The following is a 21,855-nucleotide window of genomic DNA, read 5'->3' on the forward strand; positions in this document are numbered from 1 at the left end:
CTAAATCTCTTGGCAAGAAGGTTTTGGTAAGATTTGCTATTCACCTCCGCAACATCCAGTGTGCAAAAGCTGACTAAATACCATGAGAGTGCCTGTCAGCATTTCACTGTTCATTCTTGATAGACGTCTTCTCTTTGATGTGCTCCCTCTACCAGGGGAAGTGCATAAGTTGTATACAATCTTTACGCAGTTTTGGTTGTTGAAATTCAAAGAGTAATTATTTTTTCTGCGGTAGGTAGGAAGAACTACTTTTGTCACCATCTGTAGAGAGTAGGATAAGTGAAAACAGAATCTCTTTTAAGTAACATATTATCATATGTGGTCTCATTTAAAAAAAAAAGTCTGTCCAAAATACAGAAAGAAATCAATATTTAAAGTTTGGTTCTGTTTTTTCTGAAGATATCTGTGCTACAAAAAATAAATGGGGGAATTTGAGCCTGCAAGTCTAGAATATAGTTAATCTTGATTGTAGAAACTGCCACATGGTGGGAGATCCAGAGAGCAGGGCGAATGTGTCTTTGATGCCTAGTCTGGTTTGCCTGCAGTTTCCATCTTCTATCTGGCATTGACAGCACCACCTGAGGTGGGAAGGTGGAAGCAGGACTACCCCAGTTGCCTATGTCTGTTTTTTCCAGGTATAGAACAGACCTCAGAGATTGGAAGCATGAGCTTTGGCTTGTAAAGGATAGAAGTTTTGAGGCCAAACCAGATATTTTGCAGCTTGTTTTCCCAAAAGGGAGTTTCTTTCTCCTATTTCAGTTTAATCAGAATTGAAACTACAGGGAAGAACCCAGTCTGCTGTCTTCTGGCCCCCTTGTAGTGGTGACACATGATGTTGGCCATAGATTTGTTTTGTGGTGAGAACCACTAAATTTTAAAATATCTTTATTCTTTAGAAGTGTGTTCAAGATCTGAAGCTGTATTTTTTAAGAGCAAAAATGACTTTTTAATTAAAATGTGGGGTTATAATAATAACTTTCTCATGGGCAAATAACTGATTTACATCAAGCCCCAACTTAAAACACAGTGTTTGGAGGACCATGAATACAAAATTTTATGCTTTCTTATCCCATGTGTAGAAAGAATTCATCACAATTGCAGATACAATGAAGCAGTGGATTTTGACATTGTATTAAAGTTTGGACATGTAATGACTCTTCAATGTTCTGTTCAAAGGAGCCTCAGAAGAAAATAGTGTAAAATTATAATGCACTGCTAATGAAGAGAAGTGCTGAACTTCAGATTTATGCTCTCATTACTTGCTCCATCACATTCTTAGTTCTTTGTTGTGTCTTTATGGCTTCTGGTGATCTGAGAGTAAGATTCCCATTCATTTTTGGAATGCTAAAAGGACATAAATTATAATGGCTGAATTCTGATATGACACAGATTAGCAAAAATATGCAAATTCTTTATTCTCAACTCTCAAAAGCAAAGCTAATATATTTTCCGATTGTTTTCTTTTGATTTCTTTTCCAAACTTACCAGAAAAATTAACTGTTTCTGGCAGTTGAGGTAGATGTTGTGTTATATTTCTGTGGTAAAGTTCTTGTATATGTTTTAAATACTAGCATTAAATTCTTGATTCTAATTATAAAGAAAGTCACTTTCATTTGTAAAGTTAATTTTGTAATTTCTATCATGAGCATTTAACATATGAATATTTGTGTAAGTTACCTTTTTCAAACATCTTGGCACAAGAAATTCAGCTAAAATGGAAGGAAAATTGTTTATGGTGAGAAACTTTCTAATCTCAAGAGAAGTCTATCATTTTTAAAGAAATACATGGTTTTACTGATAAAAGAATTATCAAGTAAATCCACTAGGTTCACAAAGTAATAACTTTTCACCTCTTGCAACTGCTGCAACAAACAAAAAAATAGTTTACTATTATGACTTTGCTGAAACAGATGTGAAAGGAATTGCTGTTTTGTTTATTTACCTGTGAGCAGAAAAAAGGAGAAAAACCCAGAAGTTAAAAAAAAAAGACATGGCGGGGGCAGAGAGAGAGAGTGTGTGTGAAAGAGAGACAGAAGGTTATAAACTCCTAGTGCTGTCTGACTTCTTACTTTTTTTCATATTTGAATTTTCCCTCACAGGATTCTTTCATATTGCAGATTTCTGTGCATGAATGGATTTCTTGAAGAGCTTGTAGATACAGCCTTTAAAGGTGTCCTTCAGGTTGGTTAGTAGATGGTCTCAACTTCTGTAAACAGATAAAGCTGTGTAAAAGTGTTTTGGGCTTTTTTTGAGGGGGATATTGTCATCTCTGATGACTTACACTCTTATGGGCAAATCACATGGACGATGACTATGCCTTCATGATACCACTCAGAGAGTTTCTGGTTCGACAAAAAAGTGAGCATTGTTGCGTGTGCCAGAGTACTTTTTGCAGAAGTGATGGTGTCTTGTGTAGTAGTTTTGTTGATGCAACCTGAAAGTCTTATGGCTTGGAAAGTTGATTTTACCTGCTATTCCTCTGCTAACCAAACCTTTCACCAAGTTACAGCTAAGGTGAGCAAAGTACAGTTTCATTGGCAAAAAGTTCAGTCTTAGCAAGAAGCTGCAGCAACTTAAGATACTATTTTATCCAGCTGTTTCTGGGTACTCTGCTCCCATGGCACAACCAGTAGAAGGAACATGTTAGCGATCCACAGCCATGTGTCTGCAAAATCCAAATGTTTAGTTTATACCACTGCAATCACTGATAACCATGTGTTGAATCCTTATAGATTGTTTGCCTAGGTAAGCTCAGGTAAACAACTCTTCTGTTTAAGAGAAATGCCCTCTCAAATCTGCTGGCAATGTTGTTTGTCAAAATAAAATATTTTAAATAGTAAGGCTCTGCCAACACAGCTTGTTTGGTTGGAGTGGATTAGGTTGGGCTATTTGTACAAGAGAACATTTGCAGGATGGTACAGGAGGCTGCAGAGGAAAGGATGAATGACAGATGACAGGCAAAGCCTCTGTTGGGGGGTTGAGTGTTTTTCTATTACTCTGTCAATTTAAAGAATTTTTCCCATTATCATGCCAGTGGAATTGTCTGGGTTACACCCAGAATCTCTGATGACTGTAGACAAAAGGGGTAGGTGGGAGCGGCTTCCAGAGGGGCTACTCCTGTTTCCAGGGAGCGGAGAGTAGGAGTCCTTGTCTGCAGTCATGGTGCCGAACACAGGAGAGCCAGATGGTCTGCGATCACCTGCCCTGCATCTGCCCCATTCCAGCCTCCTACCTCTGCGGACACAGCTGATCACCCGGACACAAACAGTGAGTGAGGAGCTGCCTGCTCCAACCCGCTCCCACCTGAGACCAGCGTGGCTGCTGCTGCCCTCTCCCTCTGCTTCTCTGCAGCTGCTGGGCTTTGGCCGATGCAGCACTGGGACCGAGCACAGAGTGTGCCTGCAGCTAAAGAAAGGACTCTAACCGAGTTATCTGTTCTGTTTTGTTGGTAATTTTAACAACTGCTGTTGTTTCTGCTTGTGCAGTTAGATATATTAGTAAAAGAGCTGTTATTCCCACCCCCTTATCTCTGCCTCAGAGTCCTTGATTCAAGCAATTATATTACGTGGGGGGGTGGAATTAAAATCTCTATTTCAAAGGAAAACTTCTGCCTGTATTGGCAGACAGCTGTCCTTCAAACCAGGACAGATTTTGGCACCCGACATGGGGCAAAGGGCATTGAGTGGAGAGTTAAGACAGGTGTAATAGCTCTCTTAAGTGGCAATATGTTGTCTGGTTTCATCTGGTTTGGGCTCCATGTGATCACAGATATCTCTCTCCCATTTGTAAGCCCTTGTTTGAATATGGCCCCCCTCACCAAAGTTACTGTAGCTATTACCCGATTCATTTGGTGGATTGATTATGTCAGGAATTCATGTTTTTTTAATTTTTTCTGGAAAGTGGTCACATGGATCCAGAGCTATCGTACTCTAACTGTGTTTTTCTGGGGTTATTTCAATAATGGTACTTACTGTGAGGTAATGAATTTTCTCCCAACCCATCACCCAATTTTTTGAGGCTACCCCACCAGTTTTCAAGGATTTCAAATCTGCTTTAATTGCTGGTGTTATTATACAGTTGCTGGCGTTGCTGATAGGCCTGTTCTACTTAGCATTCAGAAACAAGGGAATATTGGCTTGGATAACAACCCTGATACCTACCCCAGGGACTAGGGATGTTGCCCCAGAGCCTCTGCCCCGGGACTAGAAATGTTGCCCCAGAACATGACCCTGCCCCAGGGACTAGGGATGCTGCCCCAGAGCTTGCCCTTCTTCCAGGGACTAGGGATGTTGGCCCAGAACATGACCCTGCCCAAGTAGGGATGCTGCCCCAGAGCCTGCCCCTGCCCCAGGGACTAGGGATGCTGCCCAGAGCATGATGCTGCCCCACAGCCCACTGCAGAAATGAACCACCCAGTGTGGGTGGGGGTTCTGTTGAGGAGATGTGGGACATGGGCCAGATGTTGAAGGAAAACTTTTCCCCAGCTGGGGAGAAATCCTCTCCCTGCCCTATAGAGTGAGAGTCAGATGGTGCTGCAGTGGAACCCGTAGATGTTGTACCTGTCCAGGTTCCAGCTGAACCACAGGGCCAGCCACAGCTAGCAGCAGTTGCTCCTGTGGAAACTATAAAATCTAAGATTAAAACAAGGCACCTAGATAATGATCAGCGAGGAGGGTCCTCACAACCAGCAAGGGAGCCAGAGGTTGTCATCGAGTCCCTCTCATACGATAGTCTCTGTAACCTGGGTAAAAACATTGCGCAGTGGGGCCGTGAGCCTTTTACAACTTGGTTACTCCGGGTCTGGGACCTTACGGGAACAGTGTACAACTGGATGGAACTGAGGCCAGGAATTTGGGATCCTTGGCCCAGGATTCAGGTGTGGACCAGATATTCGTAAGGGAGCAAGGCCTCTTTTCCCTCTGGAAACTGTTTTAATGAGTGTGAGAGAGAGGCTATGTCCACAAAGGAGAATGCAGGAGCACCACCGTAGAATGTGCTGGAAGACCCCTACGGAAGGGATCCAGCAGCTGAGAGAAGTGGCAGTATTTGAGGTACTCTTTGGGAGGGATGGACAGCATGACAGTGACCCTGACAAGGTGAGGTGCACAGGGCAGATGTTGTGGAATCTGACAACCCTGGGTCCATATCAATATACCACCTTCATAGCAATGATTAATGCTGATAACCACCAAGAGACAGTGGGTTCTGTCGCCAGCAAACTCAGAAATTTTGAGAGTATGATGAGTGGCCCAATGCAAGCCAATGTCTCTGTTGTGGTCAGAGACCTCCAAGAGGTCCAAGAGGAAATGAGGGGTATGAGGGAGGAGATAAGGAAGATCATTGTGGCACCAGTAGGAGTCACAGGCCCAAATCTAGAACCCAGCACTCACCAGCTAGGGAGAGAGGGTACACCCCACGAGCTGACCTGTGGTTCTTCCTATGAGACCACAGGGAAGACATGGAGAAATGGGATGGGAAACCCACTTCTGTTCTGGCAGCACGGGTGCGTCAGCTCAGGGAGGGAAATGCTAACTGAGGGAACCGTGCTAAAATGAAGGTAGCCTCAACCTTCCATAACCAAGTTGCAGGGTATTACAAAAGGGAGGATGATCAGCCAGATCCCCTGGAAGGAACCTCCACTATGTATGCCGAGGAAAGAAATAATAACCAGGGCAAGAGGGGCCCTGCCTCTTACCAGAGAGAGGCATGGGATGACAGGATCTATTGGATAGTGTGGGTGCGATGGCCTGGCACATCAAAGCCACAGAAACATAAAGTGCTAGTTGATACTGGTTCACAATGCACCCTGATACCATCAGAACATGTGGGGAAGGTACCTGTTTTCATTGTTGGGGTGACAGGGGGATCACAGGAATTCACTTTGCAGGCTGAGATTAGCCTGACAGGGAAGGGGTGGCAGAAACATCCAGTTGTAACTGGCCCAGGGGCACCGTGCATTCTAGGCATAGACTTCCTCAGGAACAACTGCTACAAAGACCCAAAGGGGTTCAGGTGGGCTTTTGGAATAGCTGCTGTAGCGACAGAGAGCATTAAGCAGTTGAACACCTTGCCTGGACTGTCAGAAAACCCCTCTGCAGTAGGACTCCTGAAAGTGACTGAGCAACAGGTGCCAATTGCCACCATGACAGTGCACCGCCGGCAGTACCGGACAAATTGAGATGCTGTGATCCCCATCCACAAGATGATTTGTGATTTAGAGAGCCAAGGGGTGGTCAGGAAAACCCACTCATCCTTCAACAGTCCCATCTGGCCTGTGTGGAAATCTGATGGAGAATGGAGACTGACTGTGGACTATCGGGCATTGAATGAAGTGACTCCACCGCTGAGCGCTGCCGCGCCAGATATGCTGGAACTCCAGCATGAGCTGGAGTCCAAGGCAGCAATGTGGTATGCCACCACTGACATTGGAAATGCATTCTTCTCCATTCCTCTGGCAGCAGAGTGCAGGCCTCAGTTTGCTTTCACCTGGAGGGGCGTGCAGTACACCTGGAACCGACTGCCCCAGGGGTGGAAGCACATCCCCACCATCTGCCACGGACTGATCCAGGCTGCACTGGAAAGGGGTGAGGCTCCAGAACATTTGCAGTACATCGATGACATCATTGTGTGGGGGAACACAGCAATGGAGGTGTTTGAGAAAGGAGAGAAGATCATCCAGGTTTTGCTGGGAGCCGGTTTCGCCATTAAAAAGAGCAAAGTCAAAGGACCTGCCCGAGAGATCCAGTTCCTGGGAGTGAAGTGGCAGGATGGACGGCACCAGGTCCCCACTGAGGTCATCAATAAGATCACTGCAATTTCTCCACCAACAAGCAAGAAGGAAACACAAGCTTTCCTAGGTGCCACAGGCTTTTGGAGAATGCACATCCCTGACTACAGCCAGATTGTGAGTCCTCTCTACCTGGTCTCTCGCAAGAACAATTTCCACTGGGGCCCTGAACAACAGCAAACCTTTGCCCAGATCAAACCGGAGATCGCTCATTCAGTAACCCTTGGCCCAGTCAGGATGGGACCAGAGGTAAAGAATGTGCTTTACTCTGCAGCTGGGAACCATGGTCTGTCCTGGAGCCTTTGGCAGAAGGGTCGTGGTGAGACCCAAGGCTGACCCCTGGGATTCTGGAGCAGAAGCTACAAAGGATCTGAAGCCAACTACACTCCCACAGAGAAGGAAATCTTGGCTGCCTATGAGGGAGTTCAAGCTGCCTCAGAGGTGATTGGCACAGAAGTACAGCTTCTCCTGGCACCCTGACTGCCAGTGCTGGAGTGGATGTTCAAAGGAAAGGTTCCCTCTACCCACCATGCCACCGACGCCACATGGAGCAAGTGGATTGCCCTCATCACGCAGCACGCCTGTTTTGGCAACCCGAATCGCCCTGGGATTTTGGAGATAATTACGAACTGGCCAGAAGGTGAAGATTTTGGTCTCGCTGATGAAGAGGAGCAGAAGCAACTGACCCGGGCTGAAGAAGCTCCACCGTACAACCAGCTGCCAGCAGATGAAACACGCTACGCCCTTTTCGCCGACGGTTCCTGCCGCATCATGGCAATAAACCAGAAGTGGAAAGCAGCCGTATGGAGCCCCACACGACAGGTTGCACAAGCTGCCGAAGGAGAAGGTGGATCAAGTCAACTTGCTGAACTCAAAGCTGTTCAGCTGGCCTTGGACATTGCTGAGAGAGAGAAATGGCCAAAGCTCTACACTGATTCGTGGATGGTGGCCAATGCTCTGTGGGGTTGGCTGGAAAGGTGGAAAAAGGCTAACTGGCAACGTAGAGGAAAACCAATCTGGGCTGCTGATGAGTGGAAAGACATTGCCACTCAGGTAGAGAAGCTACCCGTGAAAGTCCGTCATGTGGATGCCTATGTTCCCAAGAGTCGGCCTAATGAAGAACACGGGCATAACGAGCAGGTAGATCAGGCTGCTCAAATAGAGGTCTCAAAGATAGACTTAGATTGGGAACACAAGGGAGAATTGTTCTTTGCTCAATGGGCCCATGATGCCTCACGTCATCAGGGCAGAGACGCCACTTATAAGTGGGCATGAGACTGAGAGGTGAATCTAACCATGGACAGCATCTCTCAGGTTATCTATGACTGTGAGACGTGTGCTGCCATCAAGCAAGCCAAGCGGGTGAAGCCCCTCCACTATGGTGGGTGGTGGTCTAAATATAAGTATGGAGAGGCCTGGCAGATTGACTACATCACACTGCCTCAGACGTGCCAAGGCAAGCGCTACGTGCTGACCATGGTGGAAGCCACCACTGGATGGTTGGAGACCTACCCTGTGCCTCACGGCACTGCTCAGAACACCATCCTGGGCCTGGAAAAGCAAGTCCTCTGGAGGCATGGTACCCCTGAAAGAATTGAGTCAGACAACGAGACTCATTTCAAAAATAGCCTTATAAACACCTGGGCTAAAGAACATGGTATCAAGTGGGTGTACTGTATTCCCTACCATGCACCAGCGGCTGGGAAAGTCAAACGGTGCAATGGTCTGCTTAAAACCACCTTAAAGGCTGTTGGTGGGGGGACTTTCAAGAACTGGGAGATCAATCTACCAAAGGCCACATGGTTAGTGAATACCTGAGGTTCCACTAACCGAGGAGGCCCTGCCCAATCTGAGCCCTTGGATGCCAGCAGATGGAGATTAAGGTTCCAGTGGTACACCTGAGAGGCATGTTAGGAAAAACTGTTTGGTGAACTCTGCCTCCAGCAAAGACAATCCTATTCGTGGGGTGGTTTTCGCTCAAGGACCAGGTTGCACTTAGTGGGTGATGCAAAAGGATGGAGAGACTCAATGCATACCCCAAGGAGAGCTTGTTCTAGGGTGAACTATATGCTACTCTGCCTGTAAGTGCATGTATGTATACGATTTAAAAGTTTTAATTTGCTGTAGCATGTTGGCATGGAAAAAATTAGAGGCGGATAATGTTGGGGGTCGAGTGTTTTTCTATTAGTGTGTCAGTTCAAAAATTTTTTCCCATTATCATGCCAATGGAGCTGGCTGGGTTACACCCAGGATCTTTGACAACTGTAGAAAAAAGGGGTAGGTAGGAGTGGCTTCTGGTGGGTCCACTCGTGTTTCTGGGGAACGGAGCAGAGAGGGGGGAGAGGAGGACCCCTCGTCTTCAGCCACACGGCTGAACACAGGAGAGCCAGATGGTCTATGATCACATGCCCTGCATGTCCCCCATTCCAGCCTCCTACCTCTGTGGACACAGCTGACCACCAGAACCCAAACAGTGAGCAAGATCTGCCTACTCCAGCCCATTCCCCCCTGTGATCGGCATGGCCACTGCCGCCCCCTCCCGCCTCTGCTTCTGCTGCTTCTCTGCAGCTGCCGGGCTTTGCCTGTCTGCAGCACTGGGACTTAGTGCAGACAGTGTGCCTGCAGCTAAAGAAAGGACTGGAACTGAGTTATCTGTTCTGTTTTGTTGGTAATTTTAGCAACTGCTTTTATTTCTGCTTGTGTGATTAGATATATTCCTAAAAGAGCTGTTATTCCTACCCGCTTATCTCTGCCTCAGAGTCCTTGATTCACATAATTATAATACTTGGGGGGAGTGGAACTAAAGTCTCTATTTCAAAGGAAAACTTCTGCCTTTATCGGCAGACACCTGTCCTTCAAACCAGGACAGCCTGTTACCCACTGAGGCACAGTGTATGCTTCTTCCACTAGTGCACCATAACTATGTATCAGCCTGGAGGGTAGTCACAGTCCTAAGAAGGCTATATTGACATCAGTACAGCAGGAGCAAGGGCTGTGTAATAAAATAGTTTTGTGAATTGGTGTGGCAGTATGAAGTCTGTGGAAAGTGAAAGAAATATGTGATTTGAAGATATTTTAGGTATTTCATCAATGTATTTGGAGAACACACCCTCATTAATAAAAGTCACTTGGTTTGGAAATTGAAACTTTAGAGTGCAAATGCATGTTATGAATAATATCTAAGCAGAATGATTTCATTGGAATGCCTTTCCATCTGGTGAAACCAAAACTGCCTCCAAAATACATAATAAGAAGTTACTAGAGTTTATTTTGCTGATGTATCATTTTATGCCTGCAGAATGATAGTATGGTTTCATTTAGTTGTCCTGACTGATAGTAAGGGAATCATTGTGGAGTGAGCTTCAGAACATGTAATCAAGGGTTTCTGAAAAGTTTATGCTTTATCTGCTGGTAGTATTAAACCTCATGCTGCTGTTTCTCACTGCATCTCCAACCTGTCTCATAGACTGAGAAAGCAAGGGGCCATGAATCTAAGCCCTCACTTTAAGCAGCTGCTGTTAGCTGTCTGCAAGCTGACCCCATGTATATTTGTTAACATATAATTCTCAGCACTTAGGCCTCTGGCATATCTGTCCTCTGTGTAGGTTACTACAGTTTTCTCTTCACAGGGGTAGATTGTTGCACAAAGTCACATGTAGCAACAGTAAAAACAGAGCTCAGGACTTCTTTTAAAAGAAAAAGATAAATTAGACAAAAGGCTGGTTTCTTCAACTAACTTGTCTTTTGAACTGAATAACTGAAATGTATTTTAGCAATGCTGCTTTTGTATCTATTTATTGAAAACACGTATGGAACAGATGACTTGGCATGTCCCATCTGACAATAGGGGATTTTAGTATGTATATATGTGAATGAGTTGGAACTGCCAGTACAGGAGAAGCTCCTGTAACTGCAACAGTGGATAGCAAACACAACTGAATTTCATTACAGGTATCTTTAATCCAGATGTTGGATTAAGTAATTTGCCTCTAGAATTTCTCAAAGAAAGCTGCTCTTGAAGTCAGATGTGCCACTCTTTGCAGGTATTGGATTTGGGAGGTTTTAATAATTAAAGCAGCAGTAATATGGGCTTATAAGATGTTGGGTCAAATCCTGGCAGTACCATGAGGTCCCAGTGAATTCAGTGCACTTATCCTACAATAGGAAATCCAACATATTTTGGCTTCTATGATTGTGACCAGTTCATACGTGAACATGTCATCTTCCAGATCAGCTAAGTTGGCTGGATAAACTGCCATCCTTTGGGCTACTTGCAGGTATTTGTCATTCATCCGGCCAGCAGACTTCTGCTGTTTCAGATCTGCCATTTAAGCTGCTCATGTCATCACTTCTTAGCGTGCTTAAAGGGAAAAATGTGCATTTATTGCCAAAGATCTTCTACTATATATAGTTGTATAAGTCAATTTAGCTCACGGACTCAAATCTGTTAAGGAGTGGAGAGTAATCTTTTCTGGTACAGCAATATCCAGCAAAGAATATGCCCATGGCTTGCCATTTTGAGAGCTGGTTTTGATAAGTTTGTTTCAGAAAAGCTTATGAAAGGTATATTGTCTTACAGTGAAAAATATCTGTAGAAAGGTGTGGGCATTTACTTAGGAGGAGATAGCAGTAGGCATGAGGAATGCTTCTGGACCAGACAGGCCTCCAACCTAGAACTGTTCTTGAAGTGAAGCATGTTTGGTTGTCAGTGGTAATCTCCACTTATATTTGAAAATAGGATTTGAACTGGTAAAAGCAGAGTATCCTCCTCTCCCTAAAGATTTATTTCCTTGTCAACTGTGGTTTTCTACTGATGTTGTCTAAAGTCATCCTCTCTGCTCTGCATAGAGGCATTGATATAAAGAGTGTGTGCTTGCAGACTTGGTGTTCCCAGCCATGACCCCTGAGTTTGTTTACAACGAAAAGGTGGGAATGGCAACATGAAAAAGCAGTCTTGATTCCTAGCCAGGTTTTTAGTCTGTTTCACCTCTAGGTTTAGCCCTCAGCTTGTGAGCTCCTTGCTCCATTTGGTCCCCTTGAGCTGGGGTCTTTATGATATCTCTAAGTAGTTCTTATTTAGAAAGAGCCATTTATTATGAGGAATATTGATATTATTTGACAAACCTTTGTTATACACATTGAGCTGTCTGTTCCCTACCTTTCCAGCTTCAAGATCACTCTGAAAAGTGCTAACAAATGCAGAGCTTATTGAAATTAGCTTAACATGAAGAAGCAAATGCACTCAATTCAGTTACTGGTTTAATGTAGATCAAGATAATATTCTCACCTCATTCCCAAAGGCCCCTAAAAGAATAAATGTAATTCCATGATGGTATCCATACAGATAAAAGGCAGTATAACTGCATTATTTGGAAACTACTGCAAGCTACTCCTTTTTTCCTGTTCATTTAAGAACATTTTGAAGACACTAATGCTGTGGGGAGGGAGGCTTAGCGTCTGAGCACTGGGAAATTTTTTTCTTACCTGTCTATTCTTCCAGAATATTTATGTTTTTGTTTCAGAGAAATGAAAAGCTGGAAGAGCTAGTAGAAGGTTTAGAAAGATCTGTCAGGGGCATAAAGTGGTTAATTCGCCTTCCTGAAATTCTTCTGTTGTCTGCAAGAAATGAGTTGATAATTTCTTTTAGACTGAGGTTGTGGTTGGACAGGACCAGATTTGTTCAGATCCAGGTGTTATTGCTGAAACTTTTGTTAGAGAATGTAAACTGGATATGTGACAGTGGCCTGGCTAGACAAAACTGCAGCAGCCTTTGACTCTCTTGTTGATACCATCAGCTGTCTGGTTGCATGGTGGGGTCTTGTTTGGAGACCAGTTACACATTCTGTTTCACTGAGGGTTAAGTCAGTACCCTCAGTATTGAGAAAAGATGAAGGATACATGAACCACTTCGTGGGATGTCTCTAGGTGTCACATACCCTTGAGCAGGAGCTGAAGACACTTTGCTTATTTATATATTTAGGTAGATATAAAACCAGAAAAATGTTAACTGCAAGTTGAAGATATAGAAAATACCCTTCCAAAATATTGAGAGGGTTGGATATGGTATGCTGGCTGTTTTTACAGCCTTCATGACAGCTTCTTAGCCTGGTATCCATTCCCATTCTCATACTTGGGCATCTGCTAAATTTTTAACTTAAGAGTTACACTTTCTATTGCAACAAAAAATCTAGTTTTTCTGGAGGTGAAAGTAGCATTATGATTGTTTTTCCAAACCTTTTTCTAAATTCTGAGGTGAGATTTCTTTTGTTACAGCCATGCCTTTAACCTCAGTGTACACCACCTCTGCTTAGAAAACAGTATTGGTATCACAGCTCTTCAAAACAGGTACCTTTTAGATTCTAATAGATATCCCTGGAAATTGGAAATGGAAAATGAATTGGATTTTCTGTCTCTTGGGACCATTGACCCATGTTTTAGATCAATGCAGGCTCTGGCTGAGTCTTCCTCTTTTTTCTTTTCCCCATTTAGCCTGTAATACTGTACAGCTAATCCAGCTTACTAGTCATGTTTCTATAGCTCCTTTCAGAAAGCCTCACAAAACTGCCAGCTGTCTACCTGCTGTAAAAGCAAAATCCACCATTCCTAAAGTAGATGCACATAATATGGTAATGTAACCAGCTATGAAGAACAGGAAAGTGAACAAAGCTCAGTCTTAATGTTCTTGCTTGTCAGTATGTACACCTGCTGAGTCACATTTAGCTTCCTCTGTGATATGGCAAATTAAGTACTTAAAATTTTTTCCTTTGGTATTTTGCATAAAGAAGCACAAAGCTTGTTCAGGTTTTCTGGGTAACAGGATACTACCTTGAGAGCACCTATTGTGCTCTTCAGGACTGATTAGCCCATACATCTTGCCATAGATGTGAGACTTGTCTGTCTCAAAGAGAATTTCAGAGGGCTCTTTGAAGGACTGTGCCGATAAGGAGGCTGACATCCCTGTCTTAAATTGAAAAGTGCCTTATTGTTTTAGCTTTTAACCCAGTAGTCTGCATTACCTAAAATGCCTGAATTTCAGGGAAGGTTAGTATCTCCTGCTGTCTTTTCCTTGGCAGGTTGATTGCTCAGTCTAAAAGCTTGAGGATGATAGATTCCCTTCTTAAACTAGTTGTCAACCAAACTTTCTTTGTATTAATGAGAATCAGTAAATATTAGTATACTGTGCATAACCCACATGAAAAGACTATTGCTGCGGTTGTTTTAAAAACCCCAGAGTTTTGCCATATGACTTGTGACCAGGTAGCATTCTCATGCTGACTTGCTTAGGGGGAACACCTTCATTTTTTTCAGTCTTGCATAGCAGAGAATGAGGCTTGCTCAGTGCAATTTTGCATGTGAATCTGGAGACCACCTGCTATTCCTAAACACAGGGAATTAAAATAATTTATAACCAGGAGAGACTTTGGATGAAGTCTGCAGAAATCTAGTAGGAAACAAAAGAAAAGAGTTCTTAGTACAGGTTGACCAATTCAGTTTTTGGAATCATCATAGCTAGGAGTTCCTAATCCCTCTGGTGATAGTGGTCTGCTTTCTAATTTTAGTCTGTTTCAGTTTACCTGTAAAGCACAATAGACCAGTGAAAAAAATCTGCATTTTAAAAAAGTTTTTGAAGAGCAGACATGAATCATACCTCGGTGCAGGCCATTAAAAAGCTGCCAACAGTTAGCTGGGAAGAAGTGTATTTAAAGTGTGTTCATGCCAATTTCAATCACTTTATTCAAAAGCATGAATGAGGTTGTAGTATTCCATTAAGACTGTTGTTATCAAATTTTAATGAGGAACTATATTTACACAAGCAGCAAATGAGTTCTTCCCAGAATTTTCTTTTTAATCAAATATTCCTAAACACTGTCTATGATTTTACAAAGGACAAAAGTGTACATTATACAATCTTGTCCTAGTGGGGAAATTCAGTTAACAGCTGGACTGTGTTTAAACAACTGCATCAAAATTGAAATTTAGGCTCATCAGCAAATGATCTGATCAGTGGTTTGTAGCATGTTTTGTTGAAGGTAGGTAGTAAAATGGGGATTATTCAGGTCTGGCCAGTTTTCAACTCACAAGTTTGTTCTGTGTCTGAAATTAGATTGAAGGGCAGAGTCCACATGACGTGCGAAGCTTGTTTCGAAGGTTAAATTAAAAGGCACCTAACTAATGCTACTCTTCACTTTGATTTTTTGCCAACATTCTGATCAAAAAAATGAGAATTCTGCTAGATACCAGACTGCAGGCTGTTGCTCTTATCCTCCTCCCTTTTGCTTCCCTTTTCCACTTCCATTCAGTCTGGCCTGTGACATACAGCAGGATATTTTTCCATTTCTGTGAGAAAGATTGGCATACATAAACCAGTTTGGCACTGGTTGAATATTAAAGATGGAGTATGATGATAAAAGGAAAGTGGGTAAAAAAATCCTTAGAGGTTTTTAAGAACATTGCTGGCATTGGTTAAGCAGTGTTATAGCTAATAACAACCTTTAGTTGTTGCTTTCAACAAAACAAAAGGAATAAGAACTAGGATATTTGCACAGGCTTTATTACAGAAACTTAAATCTCTCTTCCAATTTCAATAATTTTCAATAATAGTTTGCAATTTTCTGCTTTTTTTTTTTCCCCTCTTAATTTTAAAATAATTTTAAAATATTTCCCTGTATAACCAATCACATTGGTAATATGGACTATTCCTTGGCATTTTACTTTGTAGCTTCTAATTGGTAAATCAGTAGTATTAGATAGACTGTATTTCCTTAAATAATTTGATTTGTGAAATAGTGAGTCTCTCTAAATGTACACATTTAAAACTGTGGGTGCCATCTAATTTTGTGGTTACAAGTGAATAGAACAGCAAACAAAAAAAATTTGAAATCTTTAATTTACTCCATCCTGTCCATAAATAAAGAAATTGTAAGCTTCAAAACCAAGAAGTTTAGTTAATTGTCTTGCTACTTAACCCACAGTAAATGGATTGGTTTAGGGAGCACATAATTTCCATTACACTGATCTGGCAAGTTGATAGGAGTGTTTAGAGAAATGGTTAAAAATGTGATGTCTGAGGTTATGTCAAGGTTGCAACATGCAGTTTTACTTGAGGGTAGAAACAGGGGATTTTGACTGGTAGTTTTTAAAAATTCAAATAGAAAAATTAAAACTTTATAAAGAAAGTGTAAGTTTTTATTGAACAAAATGCTTTCCCAAAAGCTTAGACATAACAGTGGGCAGGTATGGTAATTTTCTTCTTTTATGCAATAGTTCTTAGGTTTTGTACAGATAGCATTGCCTGAAAATATCTCTGAAACACTGTGAAATGTTTCACCTATTTTGCACTTCTTGAATTCTATGAAACATTTGCTACAAAGAGTTGTGCTGGTAAAGCTAAATTCAGTGTAAAGAAAATAAATTATTACCAACTGCCATCCGTCTGGATGAGGGACTGGTTACCCGAAGTTATGCAGTGTCGTGCCTCTTGTAGAGGCAGGCAAGCTGCTGTGTGTTTTCTAGACTGGTAGCACCTGCTTGGGGAAGAGTGTTTTTAGATGGGGCAGGTTTGCTGGCCTGCGTGCTCTGACTGTAGCCTATTTTGACATGCAATTGCACAGCATAAGGTGAATGACAGCAGGTTAGCAAGCCTTCAAAGCATCTGGTGTGACCCTGGGATGCTTGGCATTCCTTTCTGCTCTGCAAAGCCATCCTCTGCTTCAGGAAGAATGTACTCAGGAGAAACAAGCTCACACAGGGCTCCCCCACACCTCTGGAGAGGGGAGAGTTGTCATTGCAATAAATCACGCGGGTTCATGGATAAAAAGTAAATTCTGTTCTCTGTGCTCTACCATAAAGCATAGGCATGGGTTGGGTGAGAAAAGGAAGCTGGATCAAGCAGGTAGAATGCGCAATTTTATAACCACCACTTCCACTTAATTCTAGGGCACTGGAAAATGACTATTTCCATGTACCAGAGACATTCTGGGCTGCAAGGAGTCTGTGTCCTACTAGGTCATAGTGCCCATCAGACTGACCTAACTGACCTGGGATTCACTGAGCATTCTGTAGCCAAAGGCAATGCAGGCAGAACTGTGTCTTCCCTGTAGTGGCTGCTTCCAGCTGCTCTGCAGATGTGGGCAAGAATGGCAGAGAAAATACCAAATGTCCTTCAGACAACTTGCTGGTGCAGATATTAGACAAAGCAAAGGAGAAGCATTACTGGACCTGGATTGGAGGCAGTCTAGGCTGTAGCAACCATGCCCTGGTTGAGTTTCTGATCTTGAGGAACATGGACCTGACAAAGACCAAGGTCAGGACTGTGAACTCCAGAAAAAGGAACTTTAAGTCCTTTAAAGAATCAGTGGGTTAAATCCCCAGGGAAACTGACCTTAGGTATAGAGGAGCTGACCAGAGCTGGCAACTCAGTTGACACAACAGAAGGATGGGATACCATCCAGAGGGACTCAGACAAGGTTAGGAAGTGGGCCCATGAAAACCTCTGGAGGCTGTGAGTCAAAGTGCAAGGTGCTGCACCTGAATTAAGGCAATCCAGATGTGAGTACCAACTGGGAGATCCCATTGAGAGCAGCCCTACAGAGAAGGACATGGATATGGACAGAAAGCTGGATATGAGCCAGCAATGTGCTTGCAGCCCAGGCCAGTTGTGTCCTGGACTGCATCTAAAGCCCTGTGGGCAGCAGGGTGAGGGAGGGGATTCTGCCTCTCTACTCTGTTAAGACCCCACCTGCAGTGCTTTGTTCAACTAAATGATCTTGAAGGTCCCTTCTAACCCAGGCCTTTATATGATTCTTTGTCCTGCAGTCCAGATGTCCCCTGCCTGGTAGATTCTTGAACATTGTATGGAAAAATGCTTCCTCTGAATTCCAGGGAGGGAGAAAACACAATTGAGGATGAGAAAGGAAAGAAGTTACAAGGTGGGACAGTAAGTCTTATTAAACTGTGATGCTGTGGAGAAGGCAGGAGGGAGGAAACTACTGTGGAAATACTGGGCCAGAAGAATGATACAGGAAGCACAGGGCAAGAGATGGAGGACCTTGGGGATGGCACTTGCAGAGAAACAATAAGGAAAAGATGGAGAGAGCCTGGAAAATTGATACACGTTTACAGAACAATCACCTCTCCAAAGCTGAGACTCAAGGGTCCTACACTTCCGTTACCAGCAAACTGCCCTGGCACATCACATTTCATCTTCCTTTAGAGCTTTTGCACCAAAGGTGGCATCCTGCTGTGTTCCTCATGCTGGTTACCCACAGTGGTGGGGTGTCATGTGGGAGCTCAAGCTGTGTTCCATGTCACTGGCACACTGTACAGGGAGTCAATGTGTTACCACATGATGGGGTGAATTCCCTTGATGCTATAAAAAGGATACCAGGATGGCATGCCTAAAACACTGGAATGTTTGCCTTTGCAAACTTGATGCACGTGCAATGTACTAAATATGTAATAATGTAATGAAAATTTAATAAATGTATAATAAAGCACCAGCTCAGACACTGTTTGTGTGTTTCCACAGAATCTCTCTTATTTAGTATGTATCATGCACAGACTGTCTTGTTAAGCAGCTTTTTCAGCATAAAAGCATCTTCCTAAAAGTTCTTCCTAAATCCTTCTTGTTTAATCTCTAATTCCAGGAATTTCTCTCTCTGTAGCCTAAAGACTCCCAACCAACCCCTTCTCATTCTCATGTACCACAAATGACAACAGAAACTATTTTGTAAATAAATTGGTATAGATTATGCCAGATAAACAAGCACTTCTCTTTGCAATTAAAATTAAGCTATCTCTGAAAAAATAAAAGGAAAACTTAACAGAAAACAGTAGTAGATACCAGTCCTTCATTTGTATTCAGTGCAAAGGAACAAACATTTTTTGGTAAGCCTTCCAAGTCCAAACACACATTTCTTTTTCTATACAAAGGTGATTTGCCAACCTATTTATATTTAAGTTAAAACAGTTTGAACATTGGTGTGCAAAGGCAGAAATGCACACTTCTCAAATTTGGAAACATTCTTGTCAATACAAACAAAACAACTCAGCTCTCTGTTTGAAATATTGAGAAAAGGAACTGATCTCTATTATTTTTTTCTGTATTGTGTTTGTCATCTGTTGATCAGCAAGAAGGGTTTGTGCTTTGTGTGCCTAAGAAGAGTCTCTAGTGCATGGCTTTCGATGGACTATTGCCACATGCAGAATCTGTGAAATTACAATGATAGGAATACAAGGTAAAATGATTTTAAAAAGATCTCAGGCAGTGACTGCTATCTTCATATAGTGCCAACCCTGTGCCAAGATGGCCTCTGGTTGCTGGTGTGGTGTGGCAGCCACTGTCCTTGACTTCAGTGGTGTGTATGGAAATCTGCGAGAAGGGTGGGCTGAGGGAGAGAAGTGGATGGGATGCGTGGTGCTAGCTTTCTCCACAGTGCAAGTGTGGGAGCCAACAGCTTGCAGGGACTGCTCTGCAGGGCCACTCGGGCTTGTCCAGTGTGTAACAGGCAAGGCCATCACTTCCAGAAATTTAGGAATGTCCTTTGGTCTCTGAAGCAGCTGCTGCTGTTGACTGTGACCCAGAAGCACAGCCTGGTTCAATGAGAACTTGACTGATTAGCACAGCTATTACTGCATCTATAAATAGAATTCAGCTTACAATATATTAAGTTTAATGATATAACAAATAGATTACAATTAACTTTAATAGGAGCGCAATGAATGGAGACACAGTTCTTATGAAGATCTGCTGCCATTAGAGAATATTTTGCAAGATGTATCATATATAATACCTTCTTCCTTTGAAAAATGAGAAATTTCACAATTCTGTACAAAACTCAAAAAAGCAACTCATAATGTTCCTGTTGCACAGAAAGCAGTGAAGAAGGTGAAAGTGCAGGTTGCATTATCAACCTTAATTCTGCTCCTTATGAATATGCACTATGAAAAAAAATGTTTATTATATGCTAATATTGCTAGTTTTAAAACACACCATATATTTCTGTGTAGTAAACTTGCATGGGTTACTGTCACAGGAAATTAAAAGCAACAGGAATCTTAGCTGCACTGATATTTTGTTTTAATTTATCTTTTTCTTTAACAAGAAGAAAAAGGCTTGGGGAAGAAAACTGTTCTGGTTTTGTTGGTTTTATTAAGTGAAATTATATAGAGTTCTGATGAGACAAGCTTCCTGGATTTGCAACATGACTTTTCAAAATAAGGTTGGCATTATACCCCCTGCCTGTGGTTCACATTGTTCTTGTTTTGTGGTAAATCTTTTAATGTCCATTTCCATTTATCACAAACTGAAATATATTTTTCAATGCAAATAAGTTGTTCTGGTATAATGCAGTTCCTCTGGGTTGGGAGGACAAAGCCCAAACCCTACAGTTCCTTGCCTTTTCACCTAGGGCTGTAGTTTGGCAAGCTTCAAGGTAAGGTAGCACTTCTGGGGGCTTGGGGAGGTTAAAAAGGAGAGAACAAGCTGTATGCAGGCACAGACGTGTGTGTGGCTGTGCAGTGAGGGAGATGAGGAATCTGACCTGACTGGAAAACAGCCTAGCAAAAAGGTGACCCAAGGTCACTTGCCACTGTAGCTGACCACACAGCCATACAATGAAGGCTGTGATGGCATCTGAAAGTGATGCAAGCATAGAAATGAATGGCCGAGGTTATCCACAAGTGTTTGTTTTTTTCCTTCTTCCCAGTGGCTGTGCTGGCTTAAATGCACATGAAGCTATAGCTGAGAGAGTGATGCCTCTAGGTGTAAATAATAGGCTTATCCTCTCTGCATGGGACACTCAGGTCATAGTTCCTTGTGCCTTTTTCTCAGTGGTGTAGCTGGCTCAAGGAGTTTGTGCCCTGCCTGTGAATTGCTCATTTGTTTCTGCTGGCTCAATTGTTTGTGAAAGCATGGTGGAAATTTAAATTAGCAACTAGTTCTAAAAGAAAGTAAAAAGAAAACTCCAAGGGTAAAAACTTAAACCCATCTCTCTTCACCCTGCATCTGTTAATGAATTGGTTCACAGGATGTTTCTACAGATGTTTGTTCCTGTAGAAATAAGAGCAAGAGCCATTTGAGGACAGGAATGAGCAGGTGAGACTGGAACATCTTTAAGCTGGTGTTACCACAAAGGAAGAGTACGTGGATCTGTTCCTTTCATTGATGGGCATATGACAGCTTTGGTTGTTCTATTTAAAATAACCTAATCATCAAAGCATATGTTGCAAATTTTTTGCCCAGCTACAGAGAAACAGCAAAGACGACAGAATATATGACCTTCAGAGCGGAGTTCTGCTCTGCTGGAGACACAGTGATGCCACATTACATTAAGCCTGTCTGTGAAATTTCCCTGCTCTTAAAACATAATTTGAAGTTTATTAAAAGCATCCAATGCAGGAATCTGTTTAAATCCTGTTTAAATCCTTTTCAAAGCTATTTTTACAGCCATTACCTAGCACACCTTTTGTATTCTATCACAATGTATTTAGAACTCTATTTTTATTTAAGGCAAATATTTTAAGAAAAGGGTTTATGGGAAATCTCTGCTATATATACCTTTAAAATGGTATTTATAATCAAAGTTCACAGTACTGTAATAAGATCAGGATGTATAAATAAATTTTAATTTATTTTTTTCAGTTGCTGCCAATACCATTTCTTTTCCTGCAGAAACAAAGCTTGAAGTCTTTTTACGATTTTGTTTAACTGCAGTACACCTTACTTTGCATGGAAATCAGGGATAATCATGTGTGGGGCATTTAATTTTGAAAGCAGTCTTCAAAATGCTTTGCCAAGAAACATTATACAGTTAATGAAACAGTGTGGTATTACCTATCATAATTCATAATACGTATTCTCCACTCCACTTAAGTAAGCTTTGGAAGGCTTCATGCAACATAGTGTAATGCCTCTCTGTGTCCTTCCTCCCATAATAGAGTTACTGCTGCTTTCACTACTTCCTCCTGAACCTTAAGTTCATCAGTATTATAAAAATACATCATTAATCATTCAGCTGCTGATCAGTGCACATTGCAGGGTCCAGAATTGCTTGTATTACACTTGAACT

The 21,855-nt window shown here is 42.4% G+C and overlaps 1 protein-coding gene across 7 annotated transcripts in view; it reads left to right on the plus strand.

Moving 5' to 3' along the window:
* Positions 1-21,855, plus strand: part of FBXW7 (F-box and WD repeat domain containing 7) — a 207,986-nt gene that overhangs the window by 138,678 nt on the left and 47,453 nt on the right. The window contains exon 3 of one of the 7 annotated variants that reach the window (XM_079305422.1): positions 2,100-2,159. The exons of the other annotated variants lie outside the window; for them this stretch is intronic. Coding sequence (XP_079161548.1) covers positions 2,100-2,144 — 45 coding nt within the window. The 3' untranslated portion in view covers positions 2,145-2,159. Of the gene's footprint in view, positions 1-2,099; positions 2,160-21,855 lie in introns of those variants that run through there. 7 annotated transcript variants of the gene reach the window in all.

Source organism: Erithacus rubecula (genome assembly GCF_903797595.1).
Source record: "Erithacus rubecula genome assembly, chromosome: 5".
In the NCBI taxonomy this organism is placed as follows: Eukaryota; Metazoa; Chordata; class Aves; order Passeriformes; family Muscicapidae; genus Erithacus; species Erithacus rubecula.